Source organism: Aquila chrysaetos, chromosome 4 (assembly GCF_900496995.4).
Source record: "Aquila chrysaetos chrysaetos chromosome 4, bAquChr1.4, whole genome shotgun sequence".
Lineage (NCBI taxonomy): Eukaryota > Metazoa > Chordata > Aves > Accipitriformes > Accipitridae > Aquila > Aquila chrysaetos.
This window is the reverse complement of record NC_044007.1, coordinates 37,693,968-37,714,864: the sequence shown is the minus strand read 5'-3', so window position 1 is coordinate 37,714,864 and position 20,897 is coordinate 37,693,968. Positions and strand designations below refer to the sequence as shown.

General features: G+C 37.3%; 1 protein-coding gene across 3 annotated transcripts in view; it reads left to right on the top strand.

The window, feature by feature from the left end:
• Positions 1-20,897, top strand: part of PREX2 (phosphatidylinositol-3,4,5-trisphosphate dependent Rac exchange factor 2) — a 192,526-nt gene that overhangs the window by 127,595 nt on the left and 44,034 nt on the right. For all 3 annotated transcript variants that reach the window (XM_030011505.2, XM_030011506.2, XM_030011508.2), the window contains 7 exons: positions 771-853; positions 1,191-1,281; positions 2,800-2,928; positions 9,022-9,063; positions 11,716-11,933; positions 14,679-14,781; positions 16,990-17,133. In XM_030011505.2, coding sequence (XP_029867365.1) covers positions 771-853; positions 1,191-1,281; positions 2,800-2,928; positions 9,022-9,063; positions 11,716-11,933; positions 14,679-14,781; positions 16,990-17,133 — 810 coding nt within the window. The remainder of the gene's footprint in view (positions 1-770; positions 854-1,190; positions 1,282-2,799; positions 2,929-9,021; positions 9,064-11,715; positions 11,934-14,678; positions 14,782-16,989; positions 17,134-20,897) is intronic.

Here is a 20,897-nt window from a genome sequence, read left to right as displayed (position 1 = left end):
ATTGACCATGAATAAATTTGGATTATAAATTATCAAGTGGCTACTTCTTATCTGTCACTGCAACAGCAAGGAGGAAAACCAGTTTTAAGCTCAATTTTTCACAGCTTTTGAAAGAGTTCAGGTTTCATCACCCGTTGTCTGAGAGAGCGAGTGACTGAGGGCAGTGACCTAGGAGAGTCCTTCTCCTTTGTACTCTCTTAGGAAATGATGTGGTATGTACTACTAAAAGCTTCATATCAAATACAGGATTTGGATGCTGTATTTTTGTTGAATTACTAAAATCTCAGAACCATTTAATTAGTAAGAACATTAAGACTGTGAATCGTCTGTAGAGTCCCTATAAAAATTTTATGCTGAATGCATTTCAGTGACTTTGTGGTCTGCTATATTAGGTTCATACTATTTAGCCGTTTAGTCTGGTGTTTAGGATGTTCTTCAGCGTAGAAGAATCCTGTGTTCTGGTCACAGAATGGTTGAGATTTGAAGGGACCTCTGGAGATCATCCAGTCCAATCCTCTGCTTGAGCAGGGACATCTACAGCAGGTTGTCCAGGACCATGTCCAGTTGGGTTTTGAATATGGGCCTCTCTCTAAGAGCTATTTCTGTATTATCGAGTGACTACCAAATGCAAAATACGTAGGAAGAACAGTTACCATAATCCTGAAAACCTAAGCACAAGTCTGTGTGTAAAGCAGATTATCTAAGTTACAAAGATTTTGGAAAATATGCTGAAAGTTCTAAACATTTTTTCATTTTAAAATATTTTTCAGGTGATGAGCTTCCCATAAGTGTTCGAATCTCCCATGATAAACAGGACAAGCTCCATAGCTGTTTGGAGCATCTTTTTGGTCAAGTATGAGATTATTTTTCTTGGCTTTGATACTAACATCCATGTTTGAGCTAAGATGTCTTTAGCAAATACTTCTTTTTCTTTTTACTTTTGCTTTCCACTGTTTACTGGGATGGTATGTATTTACTCATTCTCCTTCAGTTTTCTGTAAATAGTTCAAAACTGTGAATTAAACAGGTCCTTAGATTTACTCTAACATTCCCTAGCTTGTTACTTTAACTAGAGCCATTAGGTAAGAAAGAATCCAAAGCTGCCTTTCTGTAGTCTGTATTTCTTAAAGAAAGAATTTCTAATTGTTGCTGTAAAAAACATCTTTCTCACAGAACCTTGATCCCAACAGGTCGATTCAATTGTCAATCTTCTGAAAGGACCAGCTGTGATGAGGGCCTTTGAGCAGACAAAATATTTTACACCAGGTCGAGGCCTCCAAGGTAACATTTATTTCTAGCTAAGAGAATCAAAAGGCAGCTTGAGGGGTACATGGATATGGCTATCTACTCCTTGAGCTGGGTGTTAAAAAACTGATTTTGCTTGATCTTGGTGTATTCTGCAATAATTGATTGTTGAAATTCTTGTTAAGTAGATCTTATTCTTAGTTGGCTTCTTACACTTCCATTGCACAACGTACAAAAGAATTTTAAGTTTCTTGGAAAGTTAGTGTTAAATTCTAGACTCTGAACTGACTATAGAATTGCTGAGGTTTTTGAAGCAAGAAACAGGTTTTGTATATTGCAGGTGTTTTTATTACATTTTTGTCTCAACTACTGAAGCCATTTCTGATCTATTTTAGTACTAATACCAGATTTTTATTATTTTTTGTAGATATATAATTTGTGAAGTTGATTTATAAATAATTTTCAAATGTAAATATATAAAGTAATATTTATGCTAAATATATGCTTATATAAGTATTACTGATTGTTTTAAAAAAAAAATCCTGTATGTAATTTCAGATACTCTGCTAATGCTTACATAGTTGCTTAAGTCTAAGTGTATAAATAGATATCTGGTGGTAGCCATAATATTGTGATGAAAAATGCAAAGGACTTCTTTCAGTGAACTGAGGTGTGTTTTTTTATTAAAAAAAAGAAGAAAAAAGCTCAATGGGAGACTGAATGTTGTATTAATATGTATAATAGTTTTGATTATGATTTTATTGATCCTGCACATGTCTTTTGCCAAGGAAAACTAATTTTAGATGGCCAGAGGGTGGATCTTCATCTTTTATAAATCACCAAAATCCCACTGAAGTCAATAGAGCTTAATTACTGTACCCCAATTATCTGATTTTACAAAGCCTGAAATACTTCCCCCTCACTGAATTTGCATGGAAAACCACATAACCTCCTCTTTTTGTTCTTTTTTTTTCTTTTCTTTTTTGTTTCCTATTTTGGGACCAAGATAATGGGGATGAACCTAGAGCATTTCTGCTCTCTTGTTTTTCTCAGTGTTTCAGATTAAGTACGTGGCAGGCCCACACAACAAAATGTTATCCTTTCAGTGGTATAGTAAATGTTCAGTTTGACACAAGATATGGACCTGTCAGATATTTTATTCTTGATCTGCATCATCTTCATGAACCGTACAAGGAGCACTTCAATGATTTGAAAGATAGACTACGTTAAGCAATAAGTAATTTTGTTTTAAGTTTCATTTTCTGATTGAATTAATTTTGCCTCTAAAAGTGCCAGGGTCCTGCTTTCTCCATGGAGACAGGCACCTTCTATCTTATGTACCTGTTTCAGAAAGAATCATGTTTGGGAGTGCTGCTTGCTCTCTCCTTTAAGTAGGGAGCTTAGATGACCGTTAGACCTGTCACCCTAGCTTTAACTAGAGTTAAATAAGTTGACAACTCCTTGAGCTGTGAAAACATTAAGGAAGAAATAATGTCTTACTGGGGCTTTCTCAGGAGGTTTAAGCAGAACAATATTATTTTTGTCCTTGATTAGAGTTTCAGCAGGAAATGGAACCGAAGCTTAACTGTCCAAAGAGGCTACGACTCCACATCAAGCAAGACCCTTGGAACCTCCCCAGCAGTGTCCGGAGTCTTGCCCAGAATATCAGAAAATTTGTAGAAGGTTAGTAAGAACAATGTGACCATAAATAAAGGCTTCATTAATGGTAGAGAGCCTGGGGAAGGGAAGAGGAAAGATACAACTGCTTCATGTTGCTGCTAGGCAAGGTTTGCTGAACACAGTGTAGTCTATGGGAAATGCCTGAATTTCAGGACTTTTTTGTGATCTTAGTAACAAGGTCAGTGGAGTATATCTCAGCTGTCCCGTGCTCACCCTATTGGCTTCAGGTACCAAAGAGAAAATCATCTGTTCTGACAAGTGAAAACAAATGAACCATATGTTGCATGCGCTACGTTATTTCAGTTGCTGCTGAAGTCCAGTGGGCTTGACTGATTTGTCACAGAACTTCGTGGTACTGATAGACCAAAATGGGGCTTTTCTTGAAATTAAACTCCCTTTTTTCTACCATCTTAAATGGAAAGATGAAGAGTCTGCAGGACAACTTTTGTCCTATATCGTGCTCTTACCTGTCATTGATCTGGAATCATTATCCCTCTAAAATCATGCTCCCTCTTCTGCTGTGAAGCCAGGCCTCTTCCACTGATTTTCAATTACTCACTCCATCACAACTGATCCTATCATTCCTCCTCCTCCACCTCCCTCCCACCACTGTCTTAAGTTACCTAGTACTCTGCTCCTCTTCACCACCAAGTGACAATGTGAGCTGGGGTTTTCTGCTCCCTGGCTTCATAAGAAAGTAACTGGGATTTCCTCTCCAGAAAATCTTGCCTGTAGCTTCTGCTTTATTTCCTGTGCTGTTTGATAGAGAAACAGAAATAATGAGCAAAATTATTTCTATAAAACTACTTGCTCTAGGAGTCTACATGGGAACAAAAACTTGTGTCAGGTCTAGCTTTAAATGATTTGTGTGTGTGTTTAGCTTCTTTTGTTTTGTTGGCTGATTTCCATGGTGTCCCATAAAGAAACTGCTAAATTTCAGATCACTGGAAAAGAACTTTGTGATAAGTTTTATTAAGATAAACCTCCAAAAACCGACCAGCCAAACCAAACAAACTCCTCCTCCCCTGACATTTGGTATTTCTCATTTCAGATACAATCATATTTTCAGACCCTGGGTTAGAAAATTATAAAAACAACCACAAAAATATCTCTTATTTTTTGAGTCAATCACAGTGGGTTGACTCTCCAATACTAAGAATACTTCTTTTAGTTTAATGGTGGCTGTCAGTGATTGAAAAATGAATAAATATTTTTGGATCCTTCTATCTACAGGTCTATCTTCAGCCTAAACCAAATTATATTCAAGTATTAATCATGGTTTCTTTCACAGTTTAGGAGGAACAGAAATGTGTCTTTAACAGTCCTTCATTGCCCCCCTTCTGAAGCCAAGCCTAACAGACCATTTTCACATAACTTGTTTGCCCATAAATAGAATTAATAGACTTAACCCATTTCAGCATTGGTCATATACCCTCAATATTGAGCTGAGGTTATTCGGACAAATTTGGTTTTAAATCTACCACAGAATTCTGTGGGAGAGTTCAGCAAGGTCCAGATGACTTGCTGCCTCTCTATAATAGAAAACTTCTCTTTTTACAATACTACTATAATGTAATGGTGATATTTATCAGAAGGAATCTTGATGTTTACAGAACAATAAAACTGTTTGCGTTTTCTAATGTTTTAGAAATTAGGATTAAAAAGGGGTTTCTCTGTTAATAAATTATAGTAACTAACTTTATTGCAACTGTCATGCTTGTGAATGGTGCATGATTCAGAGAGCTAAATAGTAAAAGGCATTATTCTTGTGCTGTTCAAGGAGAGCACACACTCTGCCTTAACTTCTCTCATCACTGTGTCTCAGAAGTTGTCTGCCAATTTTAAATATTCTTGGCTCTCCCTTTCCATCCATGGCATCTGAGCTTTTGTCAGAGATTTCCAACAACTGGCTTCTGTGCCATCTTCTTAACCAAATACATGGGTTTACATGTAAAATTATCTTCTTATGTTGTTTATTCACCGTCAGTCTTTACATCTTTCTATTCTCTTGTCATGTTTTTTTCTTTACTTTGATTCCTATTCCACCGCCACCGCCCCCACAAACTGGTATCACTAATACTTGTTCCTGAGAAGTACTCTCGAGAATCATGATCCACATCTTCATCATAATTTTGATTTGCCTGTGGGACCAAGAAGTTGGTGTGATGTAATGGATACCTGAAAGCCTAGCTTCTTGTGGCTTTCCTGGCACAAATAGCATGAAGGAGAAATAGGAGAATGGAAGTAAATAATTGCTTTTCAAGCCTTAGTTTCCAAGGCATGTCTAGACAGGTATATCTAATTCAGTTTTGAAAAGATTCAGGGCAGAAATGTGCCCCTCGGGCAGTTTTGGGAGACTGCTGTGACTTAGACAGGCTTAGGCCTGTATAAATTAAACTTGAGACACAACCAGCAGCTGGATCTAACTGAAATCAGATCAGCACAAAGCAGGGCTAAAAATGCTTTAGCAGCTAAATTTTCCCATCATATCTTCATTTCTTGTTTTCTCCTTTCTAATCTTGCCATTATGCACTGTGTTCATAAATGGTCAGGATACCTAGAAGAACCACTAGTACTGCCCTGAGCTATTTCTGGCTGAAAACCTAAAGCATGGTACAGAGATTTACCTCCCTGATTTCCCTCTTATTAGCCTGATTCAGAAAAAAGAAAAGATGCCCCCTAATTTGACTGCTTAGTTGGCCTTATGAGAAAAAGTTGGAACAAAGTCCTGGGATTTTAGAAGAATCTTCATGTTTGTTTATAAGTAAAAGGCAGTATTTTAATAATTGAGGAAAGCAGATACGTTTGTGTCTTCTAGTGCGTTCTAGAGGAAGTAGTCAAAGGAGACCACAGATGTAACTTTGTTCACCATGGGGAAAAAAATTGTTGTAATTAAAACCTCCAAATGTTACGAACATACTTAACCATTATTGATGAGTGCTAAGTAAGGATGAATGCTTTCAGTAAATGCATCTCCTTATTGAAAACTGACTCATTTTTATTTTCATAAAAATATCACAGGCTATTGTAATTTTTTACTCATTGTTCTGCTGCATCGTAGAATGTGTTGTATTAGATTAGACTGATTAGTGCTTTAGAACAGAAGGAGACATGGGAGCCACACAAAAATGAGGCGTTTTAAGTCTTAGATCTTAGGATTCTTTTTGTTTACTTTGTTTAATAAGTATGAAGAAATGGAAAACTCAGAATGCCTTGAGGATGGTTGTTCTGGTCTGTCAATTTTCTTTTTATTAGTATCGGAATTGGGAGAACAGTTTTTAAAAAAAATCTACGAGGGTTTGCACAGATTAAAAAAAAAAAAACAACAGAAAAAAACAACCAAACCTTTCTTGACAGTAGATTTAAAACTTTATGTGGAGATTGCTTTGTCTCATTTCATTTGTCCTCCCATATCATTAGAGAAAGAAAAGTTTTCTATGGTTACAGTAAAAGGCAGCCCTAGAAGGCTAATCAAGTTGATAGAAATGAAGAGTTCTCTGAAATAATATACAGAGTCTAGGAGGATTTATCTGGAGCTAAGTAACTAAAGAAAAGATGAAAGTTATTTCTTGGAGTGACTGGGACTACTAAATTGTTAAACCAATAAAGATAAGTTGTTGGCACAAGCAGATCTTTGAAGATGAAGTGCTTGATTTTGGTGCAGGAGAGAGCAGTAGTCAGGGCAGGAATTCAACAGTCACTGAACAGAGAAAGAATAATGTAGGTACGTGATTCTGGATGTAACATGAGAATTGGGAAGCACAAGAGGGAAAGCTGAGGGATGACTTAAGTAGGAACCAGGAAAATCAACAAGATGGATGGAAAGAAAGGGACCCTTCAGAAGCAAAGTAAAACCAAAACTGGTCAGCATAACAGCAGAAAGTTGTAAAGAGAACAAAGAGGAGGAGAAATTTCTGTAGTTGCTTTTTTCCCAAATTAAAAAAAGGTAAGATTTTTGGTCAAAAGAAGAGGTGTTTTAGAGGAAGGCAGATTTCTAGTCAGCTAGTCACATAACTGCATGAGGAAGTCCAGTTGTTTTGCTAGCACAATAATTTTAAGTTTAAACAGGAAATACTATGCAATTGAGAAAGTACACATCTATTTTAATTTAAATTAGGAGTGAGGAGTGAAGGATCCTTTCAGTCATTAAAGGTATAAGACATGTATTTCAACTTAAATCATGAAACATGCAGTGCAAATCTCTAAAACTAAAATCTAGCCTTTACTGGCAAAGATCAGAATAGCAGAATAGCATGATAAAAAAAAAAAAAAGTACAAAAGAATGTTTAAGAACAAAAGAAGCTGAAAGCATCTTGCATTACAAATCATATAATCTAAAGATAAATTGCTAGGGAGTTATTCCTTTCCATATGCTGTGTACCAAGATGGGGTGAAAACTTCCATAGCATTTGGAATTTGTTGAAAAGCAAATGGTTGACATCCAAAGTTCATTTCTAACCCCAGGTAAGTCTCTACTTAAACAAATAACCTAAAAATACTTTCTTGCCTGTGGGTGTATTTTGAAATAGAGAAGACTTATAGCAATGATAAAGGAGAGTTGCAGTGTCCTGTAATTTTCCTATAAGCAGGAAATCATTATTTATAGATACCTCAAATGCTTTTGAATTCAGGGATCCAACAAATCTCATATAAAACAAGCTGCAAGTAATAGCCTCAATGTATCTAAATTCTTCAGACAAAAGCTATATTTCCCTGTATTGTATTTTCAGTTACTAAGCTATGTTCAGACTCCAAGATGCTAAGTTATTAATCTCTGTAAGTTTTTTTTCAAAAGACAGAAGGCTAAGGCAAAGACCTATCACCAGGCAATTTTCAAGAATAACCAGTAATTTTGAGTGTTTTGATGCTTGTATTTGAGATACTGTGGGCATGCGTTTCAGAAGCATAGGTACTGCCAGTTCTTTTCACAATGTGTGTACAGCACAGATGAAGATCAGGCTTGAAAGGTTTTCTTCTTTTTTAAGCATAGTCACCTTTGGGGAAGATTCTGGCTTTTCATAGATATGTTGAAGTACACATAGAATCCACTGCTGTTGATACAGTCAACTCCAATGTCAGTTCTGTCGTCTGAGTTGTGTTCAAATTTCAAACGATTCAAATTTCAAACCTATTAGGTTAGGGTTTAGTAGGGGGCAACATATTCCCAAATTGTCCTATTGTCCATATACCCCATAGCAGCTCTGCTGGTCCACTGAGCAGGGCTTGGAATAGGACTACACAGAAAACTGGGTGTATGAAAGAAAGTTTGGAAAGATGCGAAAGCATGTGAAGTAGCGGTGTGTTCCTACAGGCAGTTACTGTAGGATAACTGATGTGCTTGAAGTTCAACACTCTCTAAGGTTATGGCAGCTTTTTAATCTGCCTGTTCCTTGCAGTGGTGGTTAACACATTTAAATTTGTGCTCTGGTACATGGTAGAGGGGAAGAATCACTTCCTTCAGCCCACAAACTTTGAGAAGTTCACCCCCCCTCCCCCAAATGTGTCAAGAGATATAAAACCAAATTTTTATCACTGTAAATGAAGACTTTTTAATCTGTACTTTTTTACTTCATACATTGTTAAGTGACAAGAAATGTTTGAAACAAAATAAAATCCTGAAGGCTGAGAATAAAGTGAAAATGCTGTTGTATTTTTCCTGGATGCTTTGGTATACATTAAAATGAGGATAATTTGAGATTTTTAAGTATGGAACGAGAGAGGGAAAAGAAAAAATAAAGAACAGGGGTAGTGTGGGAATCAGTGAAAACTGGTCTTGCTTTTCAAAGTTTTAAGACTGGAATTCTTCGTATGTGGACTTGCACTGGGCAGCTGGTACACATGTACTCTGAGGTAGCAGGTGCTTCTTCATGTGTCTTTCTCAGTGTTGGTGCTTTTGATTATTATCAATTTTATCAAGTCATATGTAAAATTAAGTGAAATTGAGACTCATTACTGTTATACTGTAGGTATAAATCAGGATTGCCTACACAAGAAGTTGGAGTTAAGCTGGTATAAAATGAGAAACTGCAAATGCATTATTATGTTGGTGACAACACTTTTAACCATGACCTCAATATATTTTCTTTTTTCTTTAAGAGGTGAAGGCACGAATACTCTTGGCACTTCTTGAATATACAGGTAATTTTGCTTGTTTTGGGAGTGAGGGAAGTGGATGTGGGTGGATTGAGATTTTTTTTGCTTTTGGACAGAATACTGTGTTTAGAGGAAGGAGAAAAATCTCAGATACGATAACCTGATATCAACAATTTACCCCTGTGTTTACAGTGAGGATTCCTGAAGAACACAACAATTCCAAAGACATTTCTAACAAACATTGCACATACTTTTTTTTTTAATGCAAAATACCTTCTCTGGTCATTTACTTTGGATCTTGGCATATGAAATAACTACTAAATCACTGAGCTTGTGCACAGTACTTCTGCTGTCTTTCTTGTTTTGGGCTTTCTCCTATTTGCTATCTTTTTTTCTTTTCTCTTCATTCCCATCTATTTCCAGACTTACCTTACTCTTCTAACCCTTACCTTTCCTTTGATCTTTTTTTAGAGAACACCTTTTTTTAAGTCCCTCCTTTTTGGAGGGATCTGATTATTCTGTGTATTATTCGACCATCACCCCATACAGCATACAGCTTCAAATACACAAAATAGACGTGTGTCTGCAAAATAAATGTCAGTCAATCAGTATTTAGAAAATAATACTTATGGCAGAAGATTCTCTACAGTTGTAGGTGCATAATATTCAAGTAAGCAGTCACATTTGATTGTAAAAGCTGATTATTTTAACCATCTTGTAGCACTATATGAATGCATTATTATTTCATTATTTTGTTATGACACGTAGCTGCAGTTTTATAAAGGGGAATGTAACATTTCTTTGTTGTCAGATTTCTTCCAAATATTATAAAAGTGTTTACAAATTCCTCAGGTGTTTTAAAATAAGTGACCTGAGAAAATACCCCAGACTTGATATTTTTTTAAAACAGTTTTCCTTATTTACATGGTTTCATAAGTTTGTAAATTCTGTAGTTTATTTTGTGTAAAAATTCTTTTGAAAAAAGAACCCAAAGTGCTCTTGGATGCAGTATCTGATATTCGAGTAGTATTAAATGAGATTTGGAAATGAGGTGTTGGAGACACAAGAAAGCTGCTTCAGAAGGAGGCAATACAGAGGAAGGCACTGAAAGTCAGCTGTTGTTAGGCAAACAGAGATAAAATTGAGCAAAGCGAGGAGAGAGAATGTGTATTGGGCTCAAATCCCTGAGTGCTGCTGTGACATTGGAAAGTTTTTGACCACGGAGAAGCCAGTGGGATTTTTGAAGCTAGAGATGGGTGGAGTTTTTAAATATGAAAATTCTGTCTGTACTGGAATCTGCACAACTTGAGAGATTGGAGAGACAGAGTTTAATTGTAATAATCAAAACAAAAAGCAATGAGTCATAGTGCAGAGGCAGTAGTGATTAGACCATTTATGGAAAACATTTGTAGGGTCCTGAGAGGATGGCAAATGAAATCAAAATGATAGTAAAAGAGTGGTCACTATTATCAATAGTCAAGGAAAAGACTGAAGATCTCAGAAGGAAAACAGACAGAATGTAATTACTTTGAGAAATACTTGGAGTCCAAGAAAAGCATATATTTAAAGTCAGTATTAATTTTATGAGTACAGAATTATTTCTGCTGACTTATCCAGTCATCTAAAGTCTTGCCAGGTCTATAGAGAAGGTGGAAAAGGAGCTAAGCTTCTTAGAGGCAGAGGAATGTAAAAGTAAGGACTAAGATTATAGGCTTTGGAAAGACCTCAATATCACCTAATCTTCTTCTCTGGCTCTGAGAAAGATTAAGTCTACCTGTACCATTTGTGATTGATGTTTGCCTAACAGCTCATAATGATAAAAATACTTGAAGACCTTCAGAAAAGAGAAGGAAGCACTGAATATTTATCACCACAATTTTGTGCTTTATTGAGAACCTATTTCCCTTTCTAACTCTTTTGACCTTTAGCTAATCTAATGCCTGTGCCCTCCAGGATAAATTGGTAGGTTAGCTAGTCCCTAATTTGAATCAACTGCTAATGGTTCCATAGAATTCTACCTAGGGACCTGTCCTGGACTTCCCTGACACCATAAATCCCTGCAGCTTCCTGAATATGTGATGCTGCTCTGTGCTTATTTTCTAGATTATGCATTTATCAAATACTGTGTTTGGATAGATTGCGTTCTGGTAGCAGCACTCCTATATGCCCTGTCTGCACTTTACAGCAGGCAGTCTTCATCTGTCCTACCCAGCTGGTAGCTGTGGAGTTGACCAGATGATGCAGTCATATTAAGAGCTTCTGACTATCCTTGCTTTCCTGTGGGAAGTAAATGTTTTTGTGCCCAGCTGGTTCTCACATTGCAGCAAAGAGATCCGCCTCACATCCATCACCTTGTAACATCAAAAGTACATAGAATTGGTGGCATGTACATTAAAATCTACAAGATAAACATACAGTTCTTCATTGTTTATGAAGAACTACTTTAAATTCCAGATTTTAAATACATTTCTGTATAATTTTAGAATATAAAAGATTATTTTACATGTGGAAAATGGCAGTTTGGGGTGTGGAGTGCTATTTACTGGGAATAACATTAGGCTGTAAACTTGTAATTTACTATACATTAAAATGACTTGGTTTTTAGACAGAGAAAAAAATTCTAACCCAGTTCCTTTGCTGTTAATTAATCTACTGCTCCATTTTTGCTTTTCCTTTTTTGGCTTTTACCCATCACAGATAGCGAGATACAACTGAGGCGAGACATGGTCTTCTGTCAGAGCCTAGTGGCCACAGTCTGCGCTTTTTCAGAGCAACTAATGGTGGCCTTAAATCAGATGTTTGACAACAACAAAGAATATGAAATGGAGACACTAGAGGCTAGCAGAAGGTGGCTGGAACAGATAGCCAGTGCAGGTCTTCTCCTTCATTTCCAGTCCCTGCTCTCGCCTAACCTGGTAAGACTTCTCATGTGGCATGCTTGGTCACAGTCTGTGTTTGTTCCCTGAACCCAGGGCATGGTTAAATGTGTCTTAGTTATAAATGTGATTTTCTGTGTCCTTTGTGCTTAGCTTGTTACTTAATTAGCTGCTATTTGGAAAATTTGTGATTTAGATAATTACAGAGACGGGAAATGTTTGTTTGTGATATGGGAAATATGTTTTCCACAAAGACAGTATTATGTTTGTTTTGAGTTAGCAAATAGTGAGTTTACCCTTGACTCCCCACTGCTATTATAGCTGTTCCTTAGGAGTGAATGTAGTATTAGGTGATAACCAGAACTTCAGTTTGCAAAAAGCAGCAATGCAAGATAAATAAAATACCTGGTTTAGATAATTTTATCACCCCCTCCCCCAAAAAACAATAGGTCTGTAGTAGTTGAAGGAGTAGACATGCTAGTCTGTTTTGCTCCTGTCATAGGGCAAATCCTTTTAGCCTGTCAGGGTAATTGGAAATCTGCTATTTCTTCACAAGGCTTGGCAAAGAGCGATGGGTTAAGAAACAGTTAAAAAAGGGACATGGCTTTGTAGTCCTCTAATCCCCAGTTATCCAAAGTGCTGCTTCAGCTATTTAAGCTGCTTCTCACACTAGACTGGTGGCTGCTAACCTGAAGAACTGTGAAGCAGTCTGCATGGTCTGCTCCATGGTGGTGTTCTCAACCTCTGAAGTCGCTCACTGAAAATAACTGATTTGGTACATCCTACTGTATAAAAGTCAATGCAAATAACAGACTACGTTCCTAGTATCAAAGGTCTTCTTTCCTTGCCTTGTCTATCTTGGCAGCAAATTACTGTCAAGATGACCTGATAAACTTTAGAAGCAGAAGTGATCAATAGAAATAAAAGTATTTCTAAATCACAATCGTGAAGTGTTAGCCTATGGTACTGTTAGAGAGCATTGACTTGAGCTAGTGTGAGCAACTACTTCACAGGTAGTTGAGTTACCGACATGGGCTTGCATGGGACAGCGTATATCAGGACTAGGTGTGCAGCTTAAAAACAGATAAAGTCAGTGCGTGAGAGAAACAGGAGGGCTCTTTATCCACATGAGGGGTGTGTGAAGAAAGCACAGTCAGGGAAGCTTGGGTTCATGTCTTGAGTCTTGGATGCTTTTTAGCACCATGCAGCACCAGCATGTCCTGGTGCTGCAGTCCTCAGAGTTCAAGAGTAAATTCAATTGGCGCCTGTCTAATGTTTTTCCATGTGCTTAGTTGTCATGTTATCACAAAATAACTGTTGTCTTTACAGCACTGAACGCTTCTGTTTTTTCTTTCAAGATTGTAGAGATTTCCTTTGTAGTGAAAATGCATGCTACTTAGCTATTTTCATGTAATCAGATACCAGCAGTATGCATTGTCGAATTGAAAATAAAATTAAATTTAGTCTCTTCTGTCTAACTATTCTCAATCAAGTGAAAAGTATTTAAAGGCAACTTTTTCAATACTTTCTCAGCACTGTTTTGCTTACAAATGATCCATGTTATTTTAAACAAGGGTATTTGAAGGAAATTACAGTCATTATGGCCAGAGTTCAGTAAAGTATGAGGAGTTGTGCAAAGATTTCCCATGTCACTGAATGGTTTTCAGACTATTCTGCTGATAAAACTGCTCTGTCCATAGAGACTTCATAAATTGAACCAGGAGACAAAAGATTTCTAGCAGCTTTGCTTTTTCCTAAATACAAGGGGGAATGCTATTTCAATATATAGATCAGGGAAATCATATGGTGGTTTTCTTTTTTTTTTCCTTTCTATAATTCAGTGAGCTATAGTTTATTCTCATTTTATAGGCAGCTAGTTTATTATTCTTTGCCTTCCTACTGCTTCGGTTCTTGGAGGAGGAAAAATGCACGCCTCAGATTTCCATTTGGCTCTTGGTAACTTAAGGTGCTAGGTGAGGGTTGTATAAAGAACAAAATTAATTTAAGCAATTATTGATTTCTGCATATTTAACTCAAGGTAACCATACTTGTAGATTACTGTTTTCCTTTTTAAAGGTTCAGTGAAGTGTCCTGAGAAGTTAGTAATTTACTTCCTGAAGCTTTTTTGGTAAATTAGTCTGGATTTCTTTAGCTGTCTCTCTAGCTCAGGAGTACACAGAGTGAACCATAGGTGCAAATCAGAATATTGACATATCTACATACTTGAGTTGCATCTAGAGGTTTGTAGGTGAAAGTGCAAATCACCCTGAGCTGTACTCATTCTGAGCTACTGGTTCAATTATCGGTGCTTAGAGTGGACACAATGAACTCTCATCTGTGTTTTATAAATGAAATGCTAAAGTTATGGCATTTTTTAAAGAAAATTGCTAAAAAGAAGAATTTGTTTTTCACATTTCCCCTCTGTTAATTTACAAGCTAGATCTGGTGTCAAGACAAGCTGTTGAAGTCTGGTATCTTACATAAAGAATAATTACAGTATTGTTTGATTAAAAGCCATGAGAAGTAATGGTAGCTATAAATTACCTATTAATTTACTATGTGAAATGATAACATTCATTTCAATAGTCTTGGACTAGTAATAAAAGGGAAGGTGCCAATAGAAGCAAAGGTATTTACATTATCTAGGAGTTAGGTTATACACTGCATCAGTGAAATGTTGTGCAACATTCTGTAGTTATGTTTATGTCCTGCTTTCATATTATTTCTGGTAGGGAAAACATCTGGCTGAAATGACCGTTTCACTTTTTCTTTTGCCTTTTTTAGGCTGATGAGCAAGCCATGCTAGAAGATACGTTGGTTGCACTGTTTGACTTGGAAAAAGTTACTTTTTACTTCAGACAATCAGAGCCAGAACCACTAGTTGCAAGTGAGTGATTAGAATTTGTATCTGGGCTTTACTATTGAGAAACATTTTCTGTATTTGTAACATTTTTCTCTCCTAGAACATTACCTCCCACAGGGAGTATTATATAATTTGGGATTATGGAGAATTAGTAGATCTGTAGCCCTCCTAATATTCCTAGATTTCCTGAAATACAGCTAACATCAGTGACAATGCAGAGTCATTATCTGGCAATGTCAGTAACCTTGGGGACAAAACTGTTTGCTTAACCGAATTTTCCATTGGGAGTACATGACTGCATCAGGAAAGTCCCTGGAAGATCTAGTCGTTATTGAAGAGTCATGTGTAAAATAAGCTTGAAGGTCTTAATAGATAAATGCAACTGAGATGAGATGGAGAAGCATAAAAAACATTTCATTTATTGTCTGAAAGACAAAGTAGATTTTGGAAGAGTTCCTTGAAAGGAGATGGCAAACACTATTAGGATAGCTTTAAATTGTGCAAGAAACTTCCTCTGAGACCCGCTGGTGCAGATGATCAAGGTCCTGAACCCTTCCTCCCAATACTCGCCCAACTCGCAGGAAGGGACTGTCTTCGCAGTCTGCTCTTTATACCCTTCACTCATTTTCAGCCAGTTCTTTATTAATATGTTTCAGCCAGTGGAGATTTTCCTGCAGTGAACTTTGTTTAGTGAGCAAAAAGCCCTCATTTTTTCCTAAGTATCATAACTCTCCTGGGAAGGGAGGAAAGCATGTCTGCTTCACATCAAGCTTTTCTAAAACAATTCCCTTGCCGAATCGAGACCACGTGTGAGAGAACTTCTGCAATAACCAAAACCAGAAGACACAAAGCTCCTCCACAAAGCTTCCCGTGCTCCAAAGAATTCAGTAGGGCAGGGCTGGTAGTCAGGTAGGAATTAACCTGTATAAGACTGTATTTATTTCTGTATAATTCAAGTAAGGCCCCTGTTTAGAGTGTTTGTTTTAAAAAGCAGCCCTGCCAAGCCAGGTAACAACATGGAACTGGAGTTACAGGAGGGCCTCCTGATGGGGAGTTAACTCTATGCCTGTGTCATGAACTGTTCATATTGCTGTATCTTCCAACTGAGGTGTCTGTGCTAAAACAGAGATAAATGGGAAGTCCATGTGTTCTAGGATTGTAATAAACGCTGTATTTCCTTTTGGTTTAAGTGCTTCCACCACAGTCATCGTGACTGTGGTTACAGAAGACAAGGAACTGGCAAATTCGGTTTTACCATTTATGATTGTGCATAATAAATGAAACAAACCCCCTCTTTTTCTTATTACCAAAAACATTGAAAAATGTCCCTTTGGAATCTTTTCCATTTAGGTACAAAATAGTTTATGCACACAGTGTAAAAACTACGTAATAATATTATTAATGCAAATCACTAAATTTTATTGCTGCTGCTTTCAGCTTGGAGATTATGTATGGAAAATATACTTAAACAGGAAAAAGCTTGAACTGAATTAAACTGACTTCCTCTGAGAGATTTAGCTAAATGGAAAATTTCCGTCAACTTTTGCTAATGGTCATTACATGTTAATCATCTAGCATAATACACACGATATATGTTGGGGAATCACTGTAACTGCAAAATGATACTGCTAGTTGCCCTGAACTCTATACCAGTTGATGTATTATGACATTTAGTTTGTCAAAGTGTAATGAAATGTACCCTTACAGTTTTATATATTTTACCATAATACATTTGTTTTCTCACTTAAGTCCTGATGTTTAATAAAAATTTAATGAATATGCTGGAAGCTACTGTATATTTACTTGTGTTCTATCCCACACAAATCTGGGGAGAGTCTGACTCTGTATAATCACACTGACCTGATACATTGTGCACCTGAGGAAGGCATATGAAATATGGCTAAAGGCATTCTTCCAGTGATTTCAAACTATGTGCTGTATGTAGATGTTTCTTCAGATTTATGCGGAATACAAGTAGGATGTTTCTAACTACATTATTTGCTCAGTATTTTTGCTGTCATTGACAGTCACTGCTTTTCTGTTTATCTACTTCCTGATAATGGATAGGCCAAAAGTGACCACAGCAACACTGAGTATAATGTAAAATACTGCATGTGTTAGTTTTGTGTCTGCAGTGATTTTATCTAACTGTGTGAATTTTGGGTGCAACAGTTTCTGGAAAAGGACGTGTCATTGCTTTTAATGAAATAATTACACTGACTGTATTCTTAGATGTACCAATCACGTACCAAGCAGAAGGAAGCCGGCAAACCCTGAAGGTTTACTTCTACCTTGATAGTTACCATTTTGAACAGCTTCCTCAAAGGCTGAAGAATGGAGGGGGATTTAAAATCCACCCAGTACTTTTTTCACAAGGTAAGCTGAGTTTTAATTCCTGCCCCCCCCGCCCCCAATTCTTTTACATAATATTTAACTCTCTTTGAAATCCTACTCATTCACTCTGATTTAAATCCTTTGTAAGTATTAGGGTACAATGCTTATATTTAAATATGTTGTTTAATGTGGGTATTTATTGAGAACTTTGAATTAAAATGTGAATTTAAGAAATGCTGAGATTTGTGATAAAAAAATAGAAGCATGGGTATACATTTCTAAGTTTATACCTGTTATATGATTGCAACAACTAAGAATGAATCTTCTTTCATCAACGTTGTTTTGTTCTTTGTAGACATTAGTGGACAATAGTCAGACCATGCAACTTGCTTTTAAAAGTGTTCTGCATTCCAAATGCGATCGTAATCTTTTCCTGTTACTTCAGATTTAAGGACTGAATTGTTATCCCTTGAGAATTCTGCCTCTTTAAAAAGTTATGAAGACTTATATAACATTTGCAGGCTTTTGTAGTTATGACACTGCAAACGTTACCGAAGTGATGAATGGTGGCGCTGATGTTCAGACTGTTCATAAATTGCAGGCAGCCTGCATTAGTTGCAGTGTCATTACAGTCATCAGGAGTGTGGAGTTTGATTCACTGAAATGGTGAATGCGAGGTGCTGATTGCCTTGAGCCGCCTTTGATTTCAGAGGGAGCTGAAAGTACTCTCTACCTTGCAAAAGGCTTCCAGAGTCTATGTGGAGTAGGCAGAAGTCAGGCATACAAATGAAGGTTTCGAGGAGGGTTTGGTCTCTGATAGATGAGGAGGGTGTAAAAGGAAATAGCAAACAGATACATGAAGAAATAGCTGAACTTACTGTAAACTTAAACCACACAATTTTTAAAAAATAAGATCCCTGAAGTCTGATTTTTTTAAAACAAACTAATAAAGAGAGACTTCAGCGGATTCATTTTGAACAGATTGATTTCAGTCGTAGGGGCAAATGAGAACACTGAGCAGGAGACACATTTCAGTAAAGCAGGCAAAAAGGCACATGAAAGAGAACAGAAAATACCTTGGTTCAGATTAAATCCTGGAAATACTAATGTTTTTAGATTCGGGAGGGGATTCAGTGTGCTGCAGAATTTTTTCCCTTTCTGTTTCCAGAAGCCCAAAATACTTGAGTCTTAGGATAAACATCTTTGTAGTCAGCTAAAGGAAAAGGGCAAAGATTCATTCAAGTGTTACATCTGCTTAATAATTTACAGTAATACAGAATATTTCTTCTTTCCTTATCATACCAAATTTCCTTAATTTTCAAGGATCCCCCTCCAAAATAGTCCATTAGACTCCAAGAAGTAGTAGTCCTGGATAAGAAGTTAAATCCTAGTGTTTAAATCAGTATTTTGGGTTTTTTTTCCTCATTAATGAATGAATTGGGATTCTATTTTTTGCTCCTTTCCTAGGAGGTTTGGCTGAGCTGCCATCAAACTAACTCAGTAGATACCCATCTTTAACTGAAATATATTAGCTACAAATGTAGAAGTCTTCTGTAAGTTCCTCTGTGAAGTGAATGCTTGCTTCCCAAGCTTAACAGATCTAAGCTGTTTCCTGCCTATAATACAATGGTTTACGATGTTTTCAAATGGGACATTTAGAAAATCACGGTTTTTGGAATACTTTATCAAAGGCACAAGTCAGTGCACATCAGTCTATCTCTGTGTTGCTCTAGTCTGCGTTGCATAGCTCCATGCCTAAAATTATAAGTCTATATATTTGCAGGATTGGGACTGTAGACGTTTTTAAAAGCTTTTAAATGTTTGCCCAGGCTATATTATGTATCCCTCCACTTGTAAAGACAGATTTGTGCAACCATATACTTAAGTGTAAAGGATTTTTCCATTTAAAAGGATCCTGATTTGCAAGATGGGGGTTTGAGAATGTTGAGATATTGCTCTTGGCATTCAGATTTCTCTTGCCTCTTGTCCTGCCAGCATGCACCATTCTGAAGAGTCTGGCTCTGTCTCCTTGTTGACCTCCTGGTAGCTAATGGCACCTGGCTAGTAGGTCCCCCCAAAGCCATCACTTGTACAGGCTGAACAAGCTCAGGTCCATCAGCCTCTCCTCACAGAGTGTGTGCTCAACCCCAAGACCATCTTGGTGGCCCTCTACTCAACTCTTTCCAGCTGATGCAGCAGCTTTTGTGTACTGTGAGGCCCAAAACTAGACACAGTATTCAAGATTCTGCCTAATGTGTGTTGAATAAAGTAAGGACAAGCACTTCTTTCAGTCTACGAGCCATGCTTATGTTAATACAGTTTAGGATGCCCTTGGCCGCCTTGGTTGCCAGAGAACACTGCAGGCTCATCTTCAGCTTGCTGTCTAACATGACCCCGAGGTCCTTCTCAGCAGAGCTGTTCTTTAGGCTCTGCTTTCCCCGGTGCAGGATTTGACATTAGGTCTTGTTCAGTTTTACAAGGTTCCTGCTGGCCCATTCCTCCAGCCTGTGTAGGTCCCTCTCTAGGTGGCCCTGCACTTGAGTATATCCACTGCTTCTCCTAATTTGGTAGTAGCTGCAAACTTGACTTCCCTCCTCCAGGTCAGTGATAAAGATGTTGAACAGTATAGATCCCTGTGGTATTCTGCTTGTAATGGGCCCTTAGGTGGACCATGTCCCATTAGCTACTACCCTTTGAGCCTACCCATCCTACCAGGTTTTTGTTTTCCCATTCAGTTGTCTATGCATTCAGACCATAATATCCTGTCTTGGATTCAAGAATACCCTACAAGTCATGTTTGTAAGGAAAGATTCCTTACAAAAGAGCTTTCTAATATATTAGGTAGAAAACTGTTAAAGCCTTTAAAAAGGGGAGAGCCAAAGCACACATGATGGGATTCCCTGCCAGCACGCATGAGCATGTCCCCTGTGGTGCCTGTAGAGGCAGAACTATGTGCTCTAGCCAGTCCCGACAGATGACTGAGTTTCCCAGTTGGGTAATCTAATTGGATAAAACCAACTTTACGCCAGTAAAATAAGCAGGACGGATTATCAACTCAGTTTGCACTAACATGCTATTATAAATGAAGTTCAGCAGATAATTTTGTGGGGGCTTTCTGGTGTGACTTAGCACCGAGGAAGTTAAGAAGCATGTCTGACTGCTGAAATTTAGTATTTTTTGCAGAGAAGTAGAATTACAAACTCTGAAAGCACAGAAGGGGAGTGCAATTTGCATGTTCTTTCACAATGAATGAATTATTTATTAACTGGTCATATTAAGTAGTACAAACAGAATTAATATTCTGTGTGTAGCTGGAGCTGTAAGACAGCAGCATGTTTCCATCAGAACTCTGCTTATTGCTTGCATTTTCTGATAGGGTGATGAATTCTTAGAATGTGTATGGATTATTAAAGTGGCAATATTCCTAACTGTAAAATCTTTAGTGCTTCTCCCCCAAAAAACTATTTCACCAAGAGCCTGTGTTTTATGTTAGCCTCTTAATGTGAAGGTCTTGATTTTTCCAGTCCAAATTTTCTTGAGAGCCTTTCAAACACTTGATTTGACTTGGCTAAAGAACAGGTTAAACTTTCCTGAGTATCTAAATTGAAGGGGCTAGGGGAGTGTTCTTTTTTTTTTCTTTCTTTTTGAAAACTATTGCTAGGAAGAGCATCCCAAAATGGAATGGTAGCGCGTTCCTTTTTTCCTGCTGTTAATTTCTGTGCAGTGATTGTATGAGAAGGACATACGATCCTTCCTGTAATGGAAGCCTTCGGTTAGTTCCTGAGTTCTTGTAGCAATATTCATCC